General features: G+C 44.3%; 1 protein-coding gene across 1 annotated transcript in view; it reads left to right on the top strand.

The window, feature by feature from the left end:
* Positions 1 to 19,155, top strand: part of TMC6 (transmembrane channel like 6) — a 66,986-nt gene that overhangs the window by 41,808 nt on the left and 6,023 nt on the right. The window contains exons 11-17 of the mRNA XM_044300202.1: positions 54 to 209; positions 1,505 to 1,677; positions 1,767 to 1,848; positions 4,329 to 4,426; positions 6,799 to 6,894; positions 12,356 to 12,431; positions 14,468 to 14,601. Coding sequence (XP_044156137.1) covers positions 54 to 209; positions 1,505 to 1,677; positions 1,767 to 1,848; positions 4,329 to 4,426; positions 6,799 to 6,894; positions 12,356 to 12,431; positions 14,468 to 14,601 — 815 coding nt within the window. The remainder of the gene's footprint in view (positions 1 to 53; positions 210 to 1,504; positions 1,678 to 1,766; positions 1,849 to 4,328; positions 4,427 to 6,798; positions 6,895 to 12,355; positions 12,432 to 14,467; positions 14,602 to 19,155) is intronic.

Raw genomic sequence — 19,155 nt, 5'->3', positions numbered from 1 at the left:
TAGTCATTTACAGGTTACGTACGGTTTTTATAAGTCTGTGATATCTCATTCAGGAGTTATTGAGTGAGCGTCGTCCAGATGAGCATAATCATGACTTCAGGAAGAAGGTCCAACACGTGTGCGTCCTCGTCGTCTCGTGGGTGTTGTGCGCGGGCAGTTGGTTGGGATCCGCACTGGCAGTGCACATCATTTCAGAACGCCTACACAAGGTCAGTGCTGCGTCACCTCTGTATGTAGAGTTTGCATTTGGTATCCCCACAATGCCTGAACTATTACAATTAAACAATGTCATGCATGGTGAACAGTGTAAGAAGAGAGAAAGAAAATGGCCAAAATGCTGTTTTGTTGTTTTTTGTCACCTTCTCGCCCAGAATTTTTTTTATAAAAAGTCCTATATACTGGAAAATGGTACCAATAAAAACTACAAGTCATCCCACAAATAATAAAGCCCTCACACAGCTCTATGGAAATATCAAATGGTTATGAGCGCCAGAATATCGAGAGGAAAATTATTATTTTTTCTAAAAGTTTTTATTGTCTTTAAAGCAGTATAAAACAATAGAAATGATGAAGTTTGGTATTGCAGTAATCATACTGACCTACAGAATAGGGTGGTCATGTCAATTGTAGCACACAGTGAACAAAATAAAAACAAAAACCCATAAAACTATGACGGAATAGTTTTTTAATTACACCACACAAAGATTTTTCTTCTTTTTCCAACACAATATATGGTCTATTAAACGCTAATGGGGCTAATAAAAAATACAACATATGATGCAAAAATATAAGCCATCATTTGGCTATGTAAATGGTAAATGTAAAAACCTACGGCTCATGGAAGGTGGGGAGGGAAAAAAAACGAAAGCGCAAGAATAAAACCTCAGACATTGTCATCAATGTCAGATAGGTGCGGTGTGGGATCTGCTCCCGTCTTCAGGGCCCCCCAAAGTGAAGGGAGACCAGCCAAGGATGCGCAGTCACCCTCAATATACCGCTCATTTCTGTGTAACAGCTGAGCGATACATAGAGAGTCGGCTGTGCATGTGCACTGCACTGTTCATCCACCACTATGGCATTACCAAATATAGCTAAGCACGCTTGCTTGGCTATTTTCAGGACTCCCATAGCACTGAATGAAGAGCATGCCACGTACGCACTGTGTGCTCTCCATCGCTTTGGGGGGCCCCATTCTAGATATCTGAGCAGGTCTCAGAGGTGGGACCCGCACCTATCTGCCATTGATGGCATATTCTAATGATCAATGTCTGCGATGGGACAACTCCTTTAAGGGGCGTAGTGTAACTGGCTACTACCAGGTATCCATCTTCTAAATGTAAGTTATTTGCAAGGAAAGGGTGTATCCACACACATTGATAATGTGGTGCGTTGCAAAATTAAGTGCCCTTTAAGTCAAATTCCAGTGGTGTTCCGATTTGGGATTTGACTGAAGGTCACATAACTGGTGGACAATTAGCTTCTGATGTTGTCTCTTCTGATGCAGGATCATCGAGGACGACTGAGAACAGGAGGCGAGGAGGAAGTAGAGGCGATGCTGCTGCCGCTGCCACTGGCCGTGTCTCTATGTAACCTGCTACTACCATACATGTATCACGCCCTGGGGCTTTGGGAGAAGCTGGACTCCCCCATACTAGAAGTCTACATTGCTATATGCAGGTTACAGACAATCCAGCATCTACTCCCACCTGTATCACTCCTGCCGTACCCTTCACTCCCAGTCTAAACTCCTAAATTCTTCCTCGTAGAAATCTTCTGCTGAAGGTGGTCATCCTCGGGGTGCTGTGTTATCACTGGTTGTTACGAAAAGCGAAATACTTGGAGAATAAGGTATATCCAGTAATGGCGCCCATACAGCTGAGCGACGTCTCCATCTTTGGGTGTATGTTAATAATACAATTGCTCCACACCATAGGACGATTGTTTTGTGGGTCGTAACCAATTGGAGGCATCTTCTACAATAAGGCAATCGTCAAATACATGTGCCGCAATGCATATAAAGAATATCATGTCCCATGTGGCACAGCATTCCTATTATAGGGTTGTCCTCTTTTTTTAAAAGCTCAGTCAAACCCTGTAAACCCTAAAATAAATGAATGGATACCGGTCCTCACCGCTGCTCTATGTATTAACGGCTGCAGCTGTGACGTTGTGTGCACCAGTCACCGCTGCAGCCAAACACTGACGTCCCATGCATGGTTGAGGCCAACAATTGCCTGCAGCAGTGATTTGTGTACCTGTCTCCGCTGCAGCAAAGAAAAATGACGTCAGCAGTGGGAGGACCGGAGCACGGCACTCGAAGAAACAGCGAAGAAAACAGTTGATAACCCTTTTAAAGGGCATCTGTCAGCAGATTTGTACCTATGACACTGGCTGACCTGTTACATGTGAGCTTGGCAGCTGAAGATACCTGTGTTGGTCCATGTTCATATGTGCTGAGAAACATGATGTTTTAATATATGCAAATTAGCCTCTAAGAGCAATGGGGGCGTTGCTGTTACACCTAGAGGCTCAGCTCTCTCTGCAACAGCCACGCCCTCTGCACTTTGATCGACAGGGCCTGGCAGTGTAAATGTGATCACATCTGCCCCTGTCAATTAAAGTGGAGAGGGCTCAGCAGTTGTAGAGAGAGAAGAGCAATGCGGGCACATATGAACATGGGACCAACACAGATGCCTTCAGCTGCCAAGTGCACATGTAACAGGTCAGCCAGTGTCATAGGTACAAATCTGCTGACGGATGCCTTTTAACCCATAGGATACCAGCGCCGTACATGTACAGCACTGGAAACAGGGTCACAAATCCTAGCGCCGTACAGCTACGGTGCTCTGATCAGCTGCTAGGGTCCAGCAGTCACTGATAGCCGGACCCCTGCTGTATGCGCCGGCATCGGTAAAAACACTAATGCTGGCAAATGAACCCTTGCACTGTCGCAGTCAGTGCTGACTGCGGCACATGCAGGGTGTCCATCGGGTCCCCACGCTGCTGTGTCGGGGACTTGATGGCAGCTCGATGCCTTAGGCATCGTGGCTGCCATCCATGTGAAAATTTAGAAAACTGAATTTTTCCAGGTTTTTGGTAAATTTTGGATTATTTTATAAATAAAGGTGAAATATATTGACTTAAATTTACCACTGTCATGAAGTCCAATGTGTCACGAGAAAACATTCTCAGAATGGCTTGGATAAGTAAAAGCATTCCAAAGTTATTACCACATAATGTGACAAATGTCAGATTTGCTAAAATCGGCCTGGGATTTAAGGTGAAAAGTGGCTCGGTAGTGAAGGGGTTTAATGGCCAACATCCCCATACTGAATAACATCTGTCTGGCTACAGTGAACATTGTTCTATCCTTTGCCAGCTAAAAAAAAACATGGCCTTTGTTGTGATGTAATTTAATTTCTACCTTTGTGGGAGTGGGAAAAAAACATGTCCAGTACATACTAAATGGTAAAACACTGGGTGACACTGACAGTTAGTGGACAGCAAACGTAACTGTAGAAACCAGTGTCAGGCAGCTGCTACCAAGGCCAATAAGATCATGGGGATTCAACAGAAGGTACGTAGATGCACATGACGAGTTCTACCACTTTACGAATCACTAGTCAGACCACACATGGAGTACAGTCTATAGTCCTTGGCTACTGTGAACAAGGCAGACATAGTAGAGCTGGAGAGCTTTCAGAGGAGGGCAACTAAAGTAATACCTGGAATGGGTGGACTACAGGTCCCAGAAAGATTTTTAAAATTAGCGTTATTTAGGTTAGAAAACTAATAACCATGTATAATTGTATCAGGGGTCAGTACAGAGATCACTCCCATCATCTATTTATCCCCAGGACTGTGACTGTGACGAGGGGACATCCTCTGCGTCTGGAGGAAAGAAGTTTTCTATACAAACATAGAAGAGGATTCTTTACTGTAAGAGCAGTGAGACTATGGAGCTCTCTGCCAAAGCTTGCAGGAGGGATCAGATCCTTTTTTGTAAAGTAATCTTATAGTTAATAGATTCCTGGCATCTAATGTAAATGAGCGGTCAAATCTGATTGGTTGCTCCACTTTTTGTTTGCGCCAGTTTGGACAGTAGTTATACACCCGTGGCTCAAGGTGAGGAGTTGGGATATTATTTTCTGCCAGGACAGGGGGGCACATGAGAAGACACTGTATTTGTCCAATATAAGGGGTTGTCTACATGGCAATCATACCGTCACCCGCTTTACTACGAGTGCACCCTCCCTGTATGCTGAGACCTGCTGTTGTCTGCACCCTACTAACCTGTAGCGCCCTCCATATTCTTTCTGATTTTTCAGTGCTGGGAGACATTCGTTGGACAGGAGCTGTTTCGCTTTGTGATAATGGACCTGATCTTTACTCTGCTGGACACTTTGTTTGGAGAGCTACTGTGGAGGTGAATATATCTGTCACTTAGTCCTCAATCACACAACCGTATTTTAGTCCGCGTTCGATCCGCATATTTTGCTGATCGCACGCGGACCCATTCATTTCTATGGCGCCACAAAATGCAGACAGCACAATGATGTCACCCATGGGCAGTCTGCCTATGTGCCCTAAATTATACAATATGTCCTATACATTTCCATTTTGTGGACAAAAATAGGCATTTTAACAATCGGGCACGCAAAAAGTGCCCCATGCACACGGCCGGTATCTGCATTTTGCGGATATGCGGTTTGTGAATAGATGGGGTCGTGTCAATGTAGCCATAATGGGAATGTACCAGAGATTTCTTTAGAGATATCAGTAATATATGGTAGAATTTATAAATTTTTTATTTTTTTTTGCAAATTTTGTTTTTACTTTCAATTTTATATATATATATTTTATTCTATTTTCTGACGGCCATCTTGCCAGAGCCGTGATCAGCAGATCATTCAGAGATCTGCTTCCCAGCAGATACATGGACACAGGAAACCTTAGTCAGAAAACATTTTCTTGTTGTCAGCAAATGGAAAACCTTCACTGTTTGCATTGAGAGATACTGCACGTCCCGTCCTGATCTCCGCTGCTGGGTGTACGTGTTGGTAAGAGCTGCCACCTGGAAGTCAGAGACAGTAGAGAGAGTGGTTTTATTGCTCTGTGTGATGGTGAATTTACATGCGCCGACTGAGCAAACAACTATCAGGAAGGAACTGTTCCTTCCTGATAACTGACTGCTCATCATAGGGAGATGAGAGCTGGATTTACATGCAGCAGATCACCTCTGCTGTACGGGGATGAATGATCACTACTGCCATCACTCATCCTCATACAGATTCATTGTTTCCAGTCAGCAGATCACTGTTCACACAGCACAGGAATTATGATTTAGTTGTCTACATAAACAATGATTTGACCTAATGACCCAGTGATCTGCTGCACCTGTACACGGGCTGATTATCGGGAATGAGCGTTCTTAGTAATGTTGGTTCCCAATCATCAGCCCGGCAACTGCCCCCTTTAAATCCAGCTGAAAAGGGTTTTCTGAGATTTAAATACTGTTGACCTAGGATAGAATAGGTCATCAGTATCTGGTGGGGGTCTGACACACAGGACCGCCGCCGATCAGCTGTTTGAGAAGGCACCGGCGCTCCTGTAAGCACCGCAGCCTTCTCGCAGCTCGCCAAGTACAGTGCTGCACATTGTGTGGCTGCTGTGCTTGATATCGTGCTTAGTAGAGCTGTTCCTAGGCCACGTAAACGAAGAACGTGTCGTCACTGGCCTAGGAAAAGCTATGAGAAGGCCACGGAGCTCACAGGAGCGCCGGTGCTTTCTCAAACAGCTGATCGGCGGGGATCCTGGGTGTTTGACCCCCACCACTCAGATACTGATGGTATCTGATGGATCTTAGAGTTGAACCCAGACATACCCCCCCCCATTTTCACCCAGGCAGGCCCCCTGTTATTAGCATTGGAGCATTTCATGCTCCGATGCTTTCCCTTGCCCTGTGCTGTATCGCGCAGGGCATGGGCTTTTTTGTTTGTTTTTACGCTGCTAGGTGGAGTGTATTCTGTGAGCTCACCGGCTCTGATGCGCGGGCTTTAGCGCTGCCCTAGCCATTTTACAGGCTAGGGCAGCGCTAAAGCCCATCCATTAGTGCCGGTGAGGTCATCAGGCTTACTGCTGGGCGGAAGCCTCTGCCTAGCAGTCCCTATGGAGCGCCCAGTACGTCACCTGATCTAAAAAAAAGACTTTGCCCTCGGCGCAGGGCAAAGGAGAACATCAGAGCATAAAACACCTTTAAGTTACAGAGTTCTGACTAGTGTGCTGTAGGCCAAAGCTTTCCATTCCCTGAAAACAAGCACTGGTATTGACAATAGTGAGGATATAAACACATTGGGGAATATTTAATATTACTGTCTTAAACGTAACTTAAAACTAGTCCAGGCAGGCAGAAGATGCTCCAAATTTTGGTGCATGCTGTGTGACAGATTTGAAGTATCTCCGCAGACATGTTTGACACCTTTCTCTGTCTTACATAAGGATTTTTTTTTTTTATGTAGTATTTTAAGCCACACTACCTAATTTACACAATTTTAAAACCATCTAAATTGTCTGAAGTGCATAATAAATCTGATGCACACTTGTATCCTGTGTTTTTGGCTCAAATTGACCAATTCTGGTGCATTTAGCCTAGTAACGCTCCCCTAATCTATAAAGACTGCATAACCTTTCATCATGATGTACAGAAACCTGGGGAAGTGGGCCTCGTTTCAGGCCTGAGTTGCAAACTCTCTCCTCTGTATTGTCTGCTCACACATCACATCTCATCCTTTGTGACAGGTTAATCCTGCAGAAGAAGCGCAAACAAAAGTGTCGGACAGAGTTTGACATTGCTCGAAATGTACTGGAGCTCATCTACGGACAGACCCTGGCATGGTGAGATTATCTTTCTGTGTGTGACGTCCTGGTTATGATTGAGTTAAATCAATTCTGCCAGTAAAGAATCGGCAGCCACAGATTATTATAAGCCCAGGTCCAAAGGCTTACTTCATAAAAAAAAAAGTTTTGCATACAGTATATTGCGTCTGTGTAATTGTATCATTGATTACAAAACTAAAAAAATATATGGCAGAATTGCAAAGTGAGAACGTCTGCAGGGGTGGTCCAAGGGCATGGAGGCAGAACAATATCATAATCCTTCTCGGATGCAGGCGGGACTGGGGAGACGGGGTCATCATCCATAGTCCAAGCCTGGACAGATAGCTCCAGTACTAGTGAACTACCGTAATGGTCCAATGCTTTGAAGGCTGGGAATGCTAGGTACACATTTGGGGCAGTTTTTTTATTTTATTATTGCATTGTACTCATTTTTATCTAAAAATAATTTTTTCCATCAGGCAGCTCAGCTGACGGCTCCTTATTTTCTGATCTCTGACCTTATAAACACTCATTATAGCTCAATTCTTATCTTACTGATAAACCAATAACTGAGTGAAACTAGTAGTTATAGAAGTATTACCGATATTTCAAGAAACAACAATTTTACCAGGGACCCACAGCAGAGATGGGGAAATATCCTTTTCTAAAATTTAACTTTTATAAGATATGCAATAAAAAATACACCAAAGGATGTATCAAATTGACAGACGTACATACAAATGGGGGGTTCAAAAATAGATACCCCAATGCTGGTAAGGCAAAAGGTAATTAATTACACTGCTGCGCCTGGATAGACGCCAGCAGTCTTACCTAAACAAACAAGTAGCTAGGATCAGAACAGCAGACGTGATGCCTGGGTAAAACGGAGTCCTGTGCAGGCGTGCAGTCAGGGAAAATGTGCTGTGCCCTATCTCACCCTATACTTGGGGGAAGGGGTCTGCTCCCATACTGCCTGTCTACACAGAGCACTCGCCCTAAGAAGGGCGACCCCATCAGGATACCTGTCCCTAGTTATGGACCTGATCACTGGCACTAAAATTACTTAATTACTACAGACCTTTTGACGTGGCACGTTTCTGTCGTGTCGACTCCTCAGGGGAAAGCAAGTACATGTAGGAAAAGATTCTATATTTACCATATGTATCCGCAGGTAAAAGGATGCACACACTGCAGTCAAATGGTAATAGAAAAAATCTTACTGATAGGAATGTGGCTTAAATAAGTGTGACCTTTTAGTAATTTAATGAGAAGGGTTATGAGATGACTGGCACAAAGTGAAAGTAGGATTCAGACATCTAGACAAACGGTTAACCCTGAATATTTAAAATAAAGACCAACTGAAAAAAAATATATAATAATTTAGCCCAAAATGAGTAAAATGTAATCATAAAAAAATTGTCCCCGAAGGTGTACATAGCCCTTAAAGCTTTTCTAGGAAGGCTAAAACTTCTCTCTGCCATTTTGGCCAGCCCTCTCCCAGGGTTTGTCATGGAATCCAGTAGGGGAAGAGGATGAAAAGTTATAGTTCCTGTGTCTGTGTAGAGCAGCAGGTAGGAGGGAAGAGCTGCACGTAAGAGCAGGAACAGAGCCTTCCAGTGTGACAAACGTGCTTTAGGGATCATCTGACCAAAAAGAAGACCTAATGACCTCCACCGATCCCCCACTGCTCCTGTAGCAGCAATTGGCTGAGCGGCCATTCCCTCTGTGTCATGAGGTACCAGTAAGAACCAGCAGGGATCCAGTGAGCATCGGAATTGGAGCGGCATGGGATTCTCTATTTCTCTATGCACTAAAAGCCAAATGACAGCCTTGGGCCTCATGCACACAAACGTATTTTGTTTCCATGTCCGTTTTTTTTTTTTTTTTTTTTTTTTTTTTTTTGCAGTTAGGATACAGACCCATTAATTTAAAAAAATGCGGACATTACACCGTGTGCTGTCCGCATCAGTTTGTCCGTTCCGTAGCCTCGCAAGAAAAATAGAACATTTCCTATTCTTGTCCGTTTTGCGGACAAGGATAGGCATTGTTACAATAGATCCGCAAAAAAAACGGATGGCAAACGCTTTCACACTGGCATGTGCGGCCCGTTGACGTTTTTCGGCCCGCAAAATGCAGGCCGCAATACACCAGCACAGTCCGTGGGACAGCCGCAGCGGATCGCAAAAAGATAGGACATGTTCTATCTTTTTGCGGAATGGAAGTACGGGATAAAACCCCACGGAAGCACTCTGTAGTGCTTCCGTAGAGTTCCGTTCCGCACCATACCGCATCTCCGGATTTGCGGACCCATTCAAGTGAATGGGTCCGCATCCGTGATGCGGAATGCCCACGGAACTGCACCCATGTATTGCGGATCCGCAAATGCGGTCCGCAATACGGCAATGGGGGGCACACGCCAGTGTGAAAGAGGCTTTATTCTGTGGTTCAGTGGTTCCGATGGCGGCATTACCAAATTTGTTCATTGCGTTTTACTACTTTAAAAAAAAATTGAAAACCTTTAAAAAAATATATAATAATTGGTGCCATTTTGGGGCACATATGACTTTTTGCTCACTTTATTATTACACTTTTTGAAGGAGTCAAGGTGATCCAAAAATGACAAATTGCAGATTTTTTTCCCCCATTGTGGCATTTACCACGCATAGAATTTTTTTTAAATATTTTCATAGTTTGGATATTTTCATATGCAGAGATGCTTATTATGAGGTTTTTTTTCACCACGGGGACTCCGATTGGGAAGGGGCTCGCTCTGTCTAACCCCATGCATCTGAGCGGCTAAAATACTGAGATCGTTAGTATCACCAATCCCAGTCACTGCCAGCAGGTGTCAGCTGTACTATACAGCCAGCACCCACCACATATGGAGGAAACTCAGTGCGTGAGCCCGCTTTTAGAATCGCTTAATGCTGATCACATACGTGATTATACATCATGGGATAAAAAAATCTCTTATTTGCAAAGTTTATATATTTCTGATTTTAGATGGACTGGAACAATAAAAGATGGCTGCAAAGGTGGAGGTAGTTTTTTATAAAATGTGATAACCTTAAAACAGAACTGTTTGTTTTACCATGTTAAGTGGGTTGTCCCATTACAACAACTTACCCTCTATCCACAGTATAGAGAATAATGGGGCAACCCCTTCAACCACCGTGATGTACCCATATGTCAGTGGTTGAGGGAATGTATGGAGCGGGCTTCTATAGTGAGCCCCCTCCATAAGCGGTGGGTGACTGCTGTATCATACAGCAGACACCCGGCTATAATGACTGGGAAAGGTGATCCCGTCGAACCCTGTCATTAACCCCTCTGGTGCCAATCACGACACCTGTGAAGTAAGGCAGAGGGATGCAGCTTCCTCTGCCATCCGATCGGTGCCCCTGCCATGAAATCGCGGGGCTCCGATCAGTTACCATGGCAGCCTTCCAGGCCTGCCGTGGTAAGCGCCCTGCTGCTGTGTGCACAAAGCACAGTGCAGCAGGAACACTGTAAAAATCCTAGTCACTCGAATAGATCTCTATTAGGGTGAATAGGACAAGGGATCAAAAGATCCCAGGTTCTATTAATTTAAAAGTTGAAATATAAACCATTAAAATAATAAGAGTTTAAATGACCCCCTTTCCCTATCTGGTATCACCATGTCTGAAAATGTCTGAACTATTAAAATATTTTTAAAATATCCTGTGCGGTGAATGCCATTCCAAAAAAAAAAATGAAAAACAAGCAATTCACTATTCCCCCCCCCCCCAAAAAAAAATCATACATGTTATCAAAAAGTCATACATACCACAAAAATGGTATCAATGAAAAATACAGTTCATTCCGCAAAAAATAAGCCCTCGTACAGAAATATAAAAAGGTATGGCTGTCAGAAAATGGTGATGCAAAGAAAATGTTGACTTTTTCCAATTTTGTTTTTTATTTTTTTTCAAAGTAGTAGAACAAAAAAACTATAAGTTTGGTATCACTGTATTCATATTGAGCCGCATAATAAGGAAGTCATGGTAATTTTATTGCACAGTGAACATCGTGATGTCAAAACCCCCAAAACCTTGGTGGAATTGTGGGTTGTTTTTTTTTGTCAATTTAACCCCAAAAATAATTCCCCCCCCCCCCCTTTTCCTATAACAGGCATGGTAAATGAAATGGTGCCATTAAAATAATGCATCTTGTCTCGCAAAAAATAGTTAAACCCACGCAAAAAAATTACGTGGGGAGGCAAAAATGTAATTGCAAAACCAAAAATGGGCCCGGTACTTATTGTTGTTATGATTTATTTTAAAACTTAAGGGGTTAAGTAATGTAACCCAGTATAAGGGCTTGTATACACTGGCTGGCTGTAGTTATTGGAAACATTTGAGCAAAACGCTCATTTGTCAGGTTATTGCATCTTTTGGGCAGCACTTAAAGTGGTTGTCCTGTGACTAATGTAAAAAATGAAGATCAGCCATCATATAGTACATGACAATCTCTTTCTAACAAAGCTAGAACCAGCCCTGGACCTCCCATGGATCCAGAGATTTGCCCATTCATTGCTATGCTAAATTTAGATCAAGCTGACAGCTCAAGGGGAGTGTCTTATCTGCTGCAGCAAAGGGGGCATGTCTCGGCTCTACCTATTACAGCTCAGGGGGTGTGTCTCAGCTCTACCTATTACAGCTCGGGGGGCGTGTCTCAGCTCTACCTATCACAGCTCAGGAGGCACTTGAAGGATAAAACTGAGCATGTGCGGCCTTCTCAGTAAGCAGGTCAAAGAAATAATAAAATAAAAAAACAGCAGGTGGCGCTATACAGATACATTTTATTGAATAACTTAGTGGCTATGCTACATTTGTAATTACTAAGGTACTGTTATTAACACTTCATAATGTCGCTGCTGGGTTCAAATGGGTTGATTGCCGGTACCCCGAGTATTATAAAACATTAATAAATAAACTGAGATCCCGTGCGGACTATAAGTAGTACTCTATATTGTGGTATACTCAATGTTTCAAATTCGATGCTTTAAGTTGGTAAATTGCAATCCAAGTCAGTACCTGCTCCAGACGCTGTTCATTGAGCCCGGTTCCATACAGACTGGTTGCACTCGCATGATCTCGGGATAACCGAGCGGTATCCTTGCGATGTTTTAAAGCGAGACTGAGGACATTGCGAGGATACCGATCGATTATCGCGAGATCGTGCGAGTGCAACCAGTCTGTATGGAACCGGGCTCAATGAACACCGTCTGGAGCAGGTACTGACTTAGATTGCAATTTACCAACTTAAAGCATCAAATTTGAAACATTGGGTATACCACAATATACAATACTACTTAGTCAGCGCAGGTTTTCAGTTTATTGATTTATAGGCATTTGTAATTTGGTCCGACATTGAGCGGTATGAGAGGACCTAATGCTATGACAGTGCCGTCCCCATCACGCCGCCCGCTGATTCCTGTGTCTTATCTCCCGGACAGGCTGGGCATTCTGTTTTGCCCGATCATCCCTGTTGTGCAGACTCTGAAATTGCTTCTGCTGTTCTACGTGAAAAAGGTGAGGTGCACCGACACTCTGCTGACCCTGTGTAGTCGCCCAATTACTACACGTTTCTGTATAGTGAAGTATCATTGAAATTAAAGAACTTCCGGGATCGTGGGATACACTCTGCTTTCCTTTGGCCGCCTGCTTGGCACTTTGTGGTCTGCTTAGTGTTTTTTTTGTCTTTCATTAGAAGAAAGATCTTCTATCCCATTTAATAATTTAGTAGCTCACCTCTACTAATCTCCTATATCCTTAAAGGGGCATTCCGCGTGTTACAAGTTATCCCCTATGCACAGGATAGGGGATAACTATTAGATCGGTGAGGGTCCTACCGCTGAGTCCCCCATGATCACTGAAAAGAATGGAGCTGCCGGTTGCACATACACGGCTCCCTATGGGAGCTTCAGAGATTGGTGAGCGCTGTACTCGGCTATCTCTGGAACTCCCATAGAAGAGCATGTAGCGGCCACATCGTGCATATTCAACCGGCCGCTCCATTCTTTTCAGGGGAGCTACAGGGTGTACAGGGCCACCGTTCTTGGGATTTGTAGGGGTCCCAGTAATAGGACGCCCACCAATCTAAAAGTTGTCCCCTAATTTTGTGTATAGGGGATAAATTGTAACAACTTGAATATCCCTTTAAACTGAATCCTGTATTCGGCATGTGTTCTCATAGACTGTAATATTACATTGGATTACGGGTTTTTATACACAATAAAACCTTGTTTGCTTTTGAAGCTGCTGCTTGACATTAAGGGGCTTGTCCAGAATTTTATTACTGGTGGCCTATCCTAAGGATAGGACATCAATACCTGACTGGTGGGGGGTCTGACACCCCACCAATCTGGCGCCAGAATTACACTGCTTGATTGGACCTGGTTACTGCAGCTCAGCTCCCATTGAAGTGAACGCTCAGGTAAACAGCCCTGTCCGCTAAACAATGGTCGGACTTAAAGGGAATGTTACCAGCTTTATGCTGCTAAGTTCTAACAGCTCCAGCACATGCCCAGTCCTGGTATTCATGAGATCTTGGCTTTCTTCGCCCCCGGACACTGATTGACAGTTTTTTTTCCACTAGAATTTGCAGCAGAGGGTGGAGAAAGCCAACGGCTCATGAATATTCAGCACTCATTGGCATGTGCTGGAGCTGTTCAATACAACATTTTTGCAAAATTAGCAGTAAAAAAAATCAATTCAAGTGACCCAGCATTTTACAAAGGAGATCTGTCACTAGTTTATTGTGCCCTTCGTTAGGACAGAATAAAACTGGTGACAGAATTCCTTTAAGTAGTTCCACAAACTTCTGGCGCCAGAGTCACAAAACAGAGAAACAGCCGATCAGAAGGAGTGCAAAGTGTCGGACCCTACAGATCAGATACCGGTGGCCTATCCTGGGGATAGGCCATCAATAGTAAGATCATGGACAACCCCTTTAAAGAGGACCTTTCATGGGTTTAAGTGTTGGAAACTGGTATGCTTACCAGATAGGGCGGCCCCTACAGATGCCAGCACTTTTTATTTTTTTTCTAAAATACCCCTCCGTTCTGGCGCTGTGTCCCCTGCTGTTTTGGCACCTGATATGTTAATTTAGAATATCTGTACAGGGAGGGGGAGATGGGCGGGTTTCTCAATGGGCGTCTGCTTCTCCCTGGCTGTAGCGCGGTCCAATCGTAGCAGAGAGCCAGGGAGAAAAAACAGCTCGCCTTCTCCCTGGCTATGACGCTCTCCGCTGCGATTGGAATGTGCTACAGCCAGCGAGAAAGAGACGCCCATTGAGAAACCCGACCATCTCCTCCTCTCTGTACTAATACTCAAAATTAACATATCGGGCGCCAAAAACAACGGGGGACAAAACGCCAAAACGGAGGTGTATTTTAAAGTGTTGGCATCTGTAGGGGACGCCCACTGTCTTATGACAGATCTATCATAGTAATGTTTTTTAGGCATATTAGATCCTTTACGTTTTATGTATATGTACATTCCTTTAGATATCCCTAAGGATTTAATTAAAAAATGAACATCGTGTTTTATATCTCTTCTTTTTATAGGCCAGTCTGATGAGGAACTGTCGTTCTCCCAGCAAACCCTGGAGAGCCTCACATATGAGCACGGCATTCCTCACACTGCTGTGCTTCCCCTCCTTCTTAGGGGCATCAGTTTTCCTTTCCTACACCGTGTGGTCGTAAGTAGAAGCAATGGGGGGATTAGAAGTTAAAGGCGTTTTTGCCATAGGTCACATTGTGCATGCCGAACTCTTTCTAACAAGGCTAGAACCACCCCTGTACCCCACATGGATCCAGATCCCCATTCATTGCTCCAGTTGTTCTGCTTAGATTCTCTTCAGCCTGGCAGCTCAGGGGCGTGATCTTTCTGCTGCAGCTCGCACACTGTAACTGCCACAGCTTCTAACAGACGGTATGGCTGGTGAGAGTTGAATAATAACGGTCATGTTTTCATTAAAAAATCAATTTTGGAATATGTTACTGCTGCAGCAGCATTATGCATAAAGCAGTCTTTAGTTTCTTCACTTACCACTGTTTCCCTTGAGTTTTCCCCTTAGTTACGGCTGTTTTGAATCCTACATTATGAGGATCTTCTCAAGATTGCTCCTCTGCCAGTTCTCTGAGGCCAAAACTGCTTTCCCTCAGGTCACATAGAAACTTGCTGTAGCCAGCAGCTTCCTGCTAGCCAATCAGATTGGATTACTGAGAGACACGCCTCCTCACTCTGAAGCCTAATGCAGGCATGCAGTGTGAAGGACCGCCCCTCTGTCTTCCTAGCCGGAGACAGATGAGCCATAGTAATGGTCTTTTAAGGGAGCAGTGGAAAGGGACAGAGGATATTAATGAAAGCTGTTATTATAAGGTAATTACAGATCTTTTGGCAATCATTGACAGACTAACTCACTGACTATACTAAACTTTTAATAAGTATTCAGATCCAGGTGCTTGTTTGAAAAATATAGAATATATTTCATGACACAACCCCTTTAAGGCTCATATGCAGAGGGATAAAAGAAGGATGTGTCCGATAAGTGTAGAAAATATTTTTGAAGTCCTTTTTAACCCCTTTCCAACTGCTCACTGTGTATATTCGTCCTATCTGAACATACCCCATGCAGATAGCACGTATGTACACGTGCAGGCAGCGCTTTAATCCCAGAGCTGATCAGCAGGAGCAGGTCGGGTCCCGGCTGACAGACACAGCGGGGACCCTGAGGAGAAGACAGGAGCGGTTTATTACCGCTTCTGCCTTCTCATGTGCCAACAGGACAGCGGTACCTGAGTGCTTGGGGAAGAGAGCAGGAAGCAGAGCCGCTTCTTCTGTTAGTCCCGGCGGTCACGGGACCGCCGGAGGTGTCTAGTGCAGGTGCAGGACCAGAGCTGCAGGGTCTAAGGAGTGTGTCATGTCCCAACAGGGGGCTGTTTTCAATCCACAGGAGCCCCAGTTACAGTGGAAACTGTGGGAAAAAAAGTAAAAAAATAATAATAAAATTACCAATAATTTTTTTTTTTTAAATGCAGAAACCGTCACCATAGTCGCCCCGTTCGCTCAAACCTATACATGTTATATATGAAAACGATAGTCGCAAAATAGGGAATCCATTGCAATAACACATTTTTGGGTCATTTTTAAAATTTAAGAAATAAAAGGCTATCATTAAAAAAATACTTTTTAATAATAATTAGCGGTTTTCCTCCAAATTAAACCTAAAAAAGGAGAAAAAAAATCTCTAAAATAAAACATTCTAATAAGTCCTAAGTGTCAAGTAAAAAAAGAAATCGCTAAAATTATTTTGGTAGTCAAACAAATAAGAAAGCTATGGTCACTAAACCACCACGGGCACAAAATCACAAAAAGTTGCCTGGATATTCAGGCCTTTTTTGGGCCCGGTCATGAAAGGGTTAAAAAACGCAAACTATGAAAACTTCATGACCAGTTATACTGGAATGTAGATATTCCTGCCTTGTGTGCAGGCTAGAACATGTCTACAGTCAATCTCCTATCTGTTCAAGGTTCAACCACTCACAGACAGCCCCTTTCATATGGGAGCCATCATGCCCATTTTTAACAGTGAGAAATGTTACAAGCCCTCCAAATCAAAAGCCACCAGCTGTCAGAGGGACAATGCTGGGGCTTACTGAGTCTGTGACCCATAGTCATGATGTAGGTGAATACAATAAATCCTGTGTCACTATGACGCAAGCTGCTGTCACAGCAACAAATAGGGCTGTTTCACACAAGCGAGTCCAATCACACTCTGTGTGTGAGCGTCATCCTCCGTTCTGGACTTGCAGGACATGATCATGATTTATAATGCTGTGTGCCTCTGCTTGACCTTATTTCTACAGAATCATACTGGCAGCTCTATGTCAGTATGATCCTGCACAAGTAAGGTCAAGGAGAGGCACACAGCATTATAAATCAGTATAATGCTGCATGCTGCTGCAAGTCCAGAACGGAGGATCCCGCTCACACACACAGTTGCCTCGCTGTTGTGAAACAGCCCTTAAGGCCCCCATACACAAGAACGGTGGGTATGGCTGATGGTCTAAAGCAGGGGTACTCAAGTACTTTTTCTAAAGGTCCACATACCAGAGTCTGCTGTAGGATGCAAAAAAAAAATGAAGGAGGGAGAACACCAGTGACATGTAGTGCTGGATTATTATTATTATTATTATTTTTTTACAATAAGCTACACCTCTAAACCCAACTAATATCCTTTCTGCCGACCAAACAGTAAGAATGTCCATTCAGTGCCCTAAATAAAATGATGCCTCTTAGTGCCCCTCATATAGTATGATATTCCTTTAGTGCCCCCTCACAGCAGGTTGATCCCCCACACAAAATGAGGCCCTCTTAAAAGCCCTCAGAAGAAAGTGATGTTCTCTACGTGCCCCTCATACAGAATGATGTACCCTTAAATGCTCCAATCAAAGTGATGCCCCTTAAATGTCAGTGATGTCCCCCTCATAGATTATGCTCCCCTAAGGCCCCTTTCACACGGGTGAGATTTCCGTGCGGGTGCAATGCGCACTGAATTCGGACCCATTCATTTCTATGGGGCTGTGCACATGAGCGGTGATTTTCACGCATCACTTGTGCGTTGCGTGAAAATCGCAGCATGCTCCTCTTTGTGCGTTTTTCACGCAACGCAGGCCCCATAGAAGTGAATGGCGCCGCGTGAAAATCGCAAGCAACCGCAAGCAAGTGCAGATGCGGTGCGATTTTCACGCACGGTTGCTAGGAGACGATCGGGATGGGGACCCGATCATTATTATTTTCCCTTATAACATGGTTATAAGGGAAAATAATAGCATTCTTAATACAGAATGCATAGTACAATAGGGCTGGAGGGGTTAAAAAATAAAAAATGTAACTCACCTCAATCCACTTGATCGCGCAGCCGGCATCTCTTCTGTCTTCATCTTTGCTGTGCACAGGAAAAGGACCTGTGGTGACGTCACTGCGGTCATCACATGGTCCGTCACATGATCCATCACCATGGCGATGGATCAAGTGATGGACCATGTGATGAACGCAGTAACGTCATCAAAGGTCCTATTCCTCAAAGAAGAAGACAGAAGAGAAGCCGGGCTGCGCGATCAAGTTGATTAAGGTAAGTTAAATTATTTTAATTTTTTTTTTTAACCCCTCCCGCCCTATTGTACTATGCATTCTGTATTAAGAATGCTATTATTTTCCCTTATAACCATGTTATAAGGGAAAATAATAAAATATACACAACACCTAACCCAAACCCAAACTTCTGTGAAGAAGTCCGGGTTCGGGTCTGGGTACCAAACATGCCGATTTTTCTCACGCGCGTGCAAAACGCATTACAATCGCACATTTTCCCGCAACGCACCCGCATCTTATCCGGGCCAAAAACATGACGCCCGTGTGAAAGAGGCCTAATAGTTATGCATACTTTAGTAGCCCTCCTCACAGAGTTATGTCCAGCTCCCTGCCAAGGTATGCCCCCTTTAGTGGACCCCCACAAAGTTATGCACCTATAGATGCCCTTCCACAAAGTTATACCCCCATAGTGTTGCCCCTTTAGTGCCTCCACACATAGTGATGCCCCTTTAGGTGGCCCCCCAAACACAGTGATGCCCCTCTCATAGATTATGCCCCTTAGATGGCCCCACACACACAGTTATGCCCCCTCTAGTGCCCCCCTCACAGTAATGCACCCTTAGATAGCCCCCTGCACACAGTTATGCCCCATTTACTGACCCTTCACTGGGTTATGTGGTGCCTCCAGTGTAAAAACTCTCCTATCCCATGTTCCCCTGATGAACAGGGCAGCTCCGCTCTGTGCTCTGCTGTCTGTGGCTGAGCGCAGCAGGCGTGATAAAGTCAGTACATTGTGCCTGCAAGCGCTAGACTATGGCAGCTCCCTTGTTCACCATTCTATTCAACTGGATCTGCACCCTCAGGACGCAGATAGAGTTGAACGCTGAACATGCAGGGGTCCGGACAGCTGGCAACCGGGTCCGGATTCGGACCGTGGTCCGCCACTTGGGTACCCCTGGTCTAAAGCGTATTGGGAGTTCCTGACTCTTCCCCAGCAGATAATGAAATCAATATTTTCACCCGATCCTTTTATTCTTCTGGTAGATAAGCCGCCTCTCTCCCCATAGATTACAAACGTGTGTGTTAATGGAAGAGTCGGGAGAAATAGCTGTCTGCCAAATGATCTTTCAGCCGACAGCGTTAGTGTCAGGAGTCC

This window comes from Bufo gargarizans, chromosome 6, assembly GCF_014858855.1.
Source record: "Bufo gargarizans isolate SCDJY-AF-19 chromosome 6, ASM1485885v1, whole genome shotgun sequence".
Lineage (NCBI taxonomy): Eukaryota > Metazoa > Chordata > Amphibia > Anura > Bufonidae > Bufo > Bufo gargarizans.
Note: the sequence above shows the minus strand (reverse complement) of the source record. Positions and strands in the feature narration are given on the sequence as shown.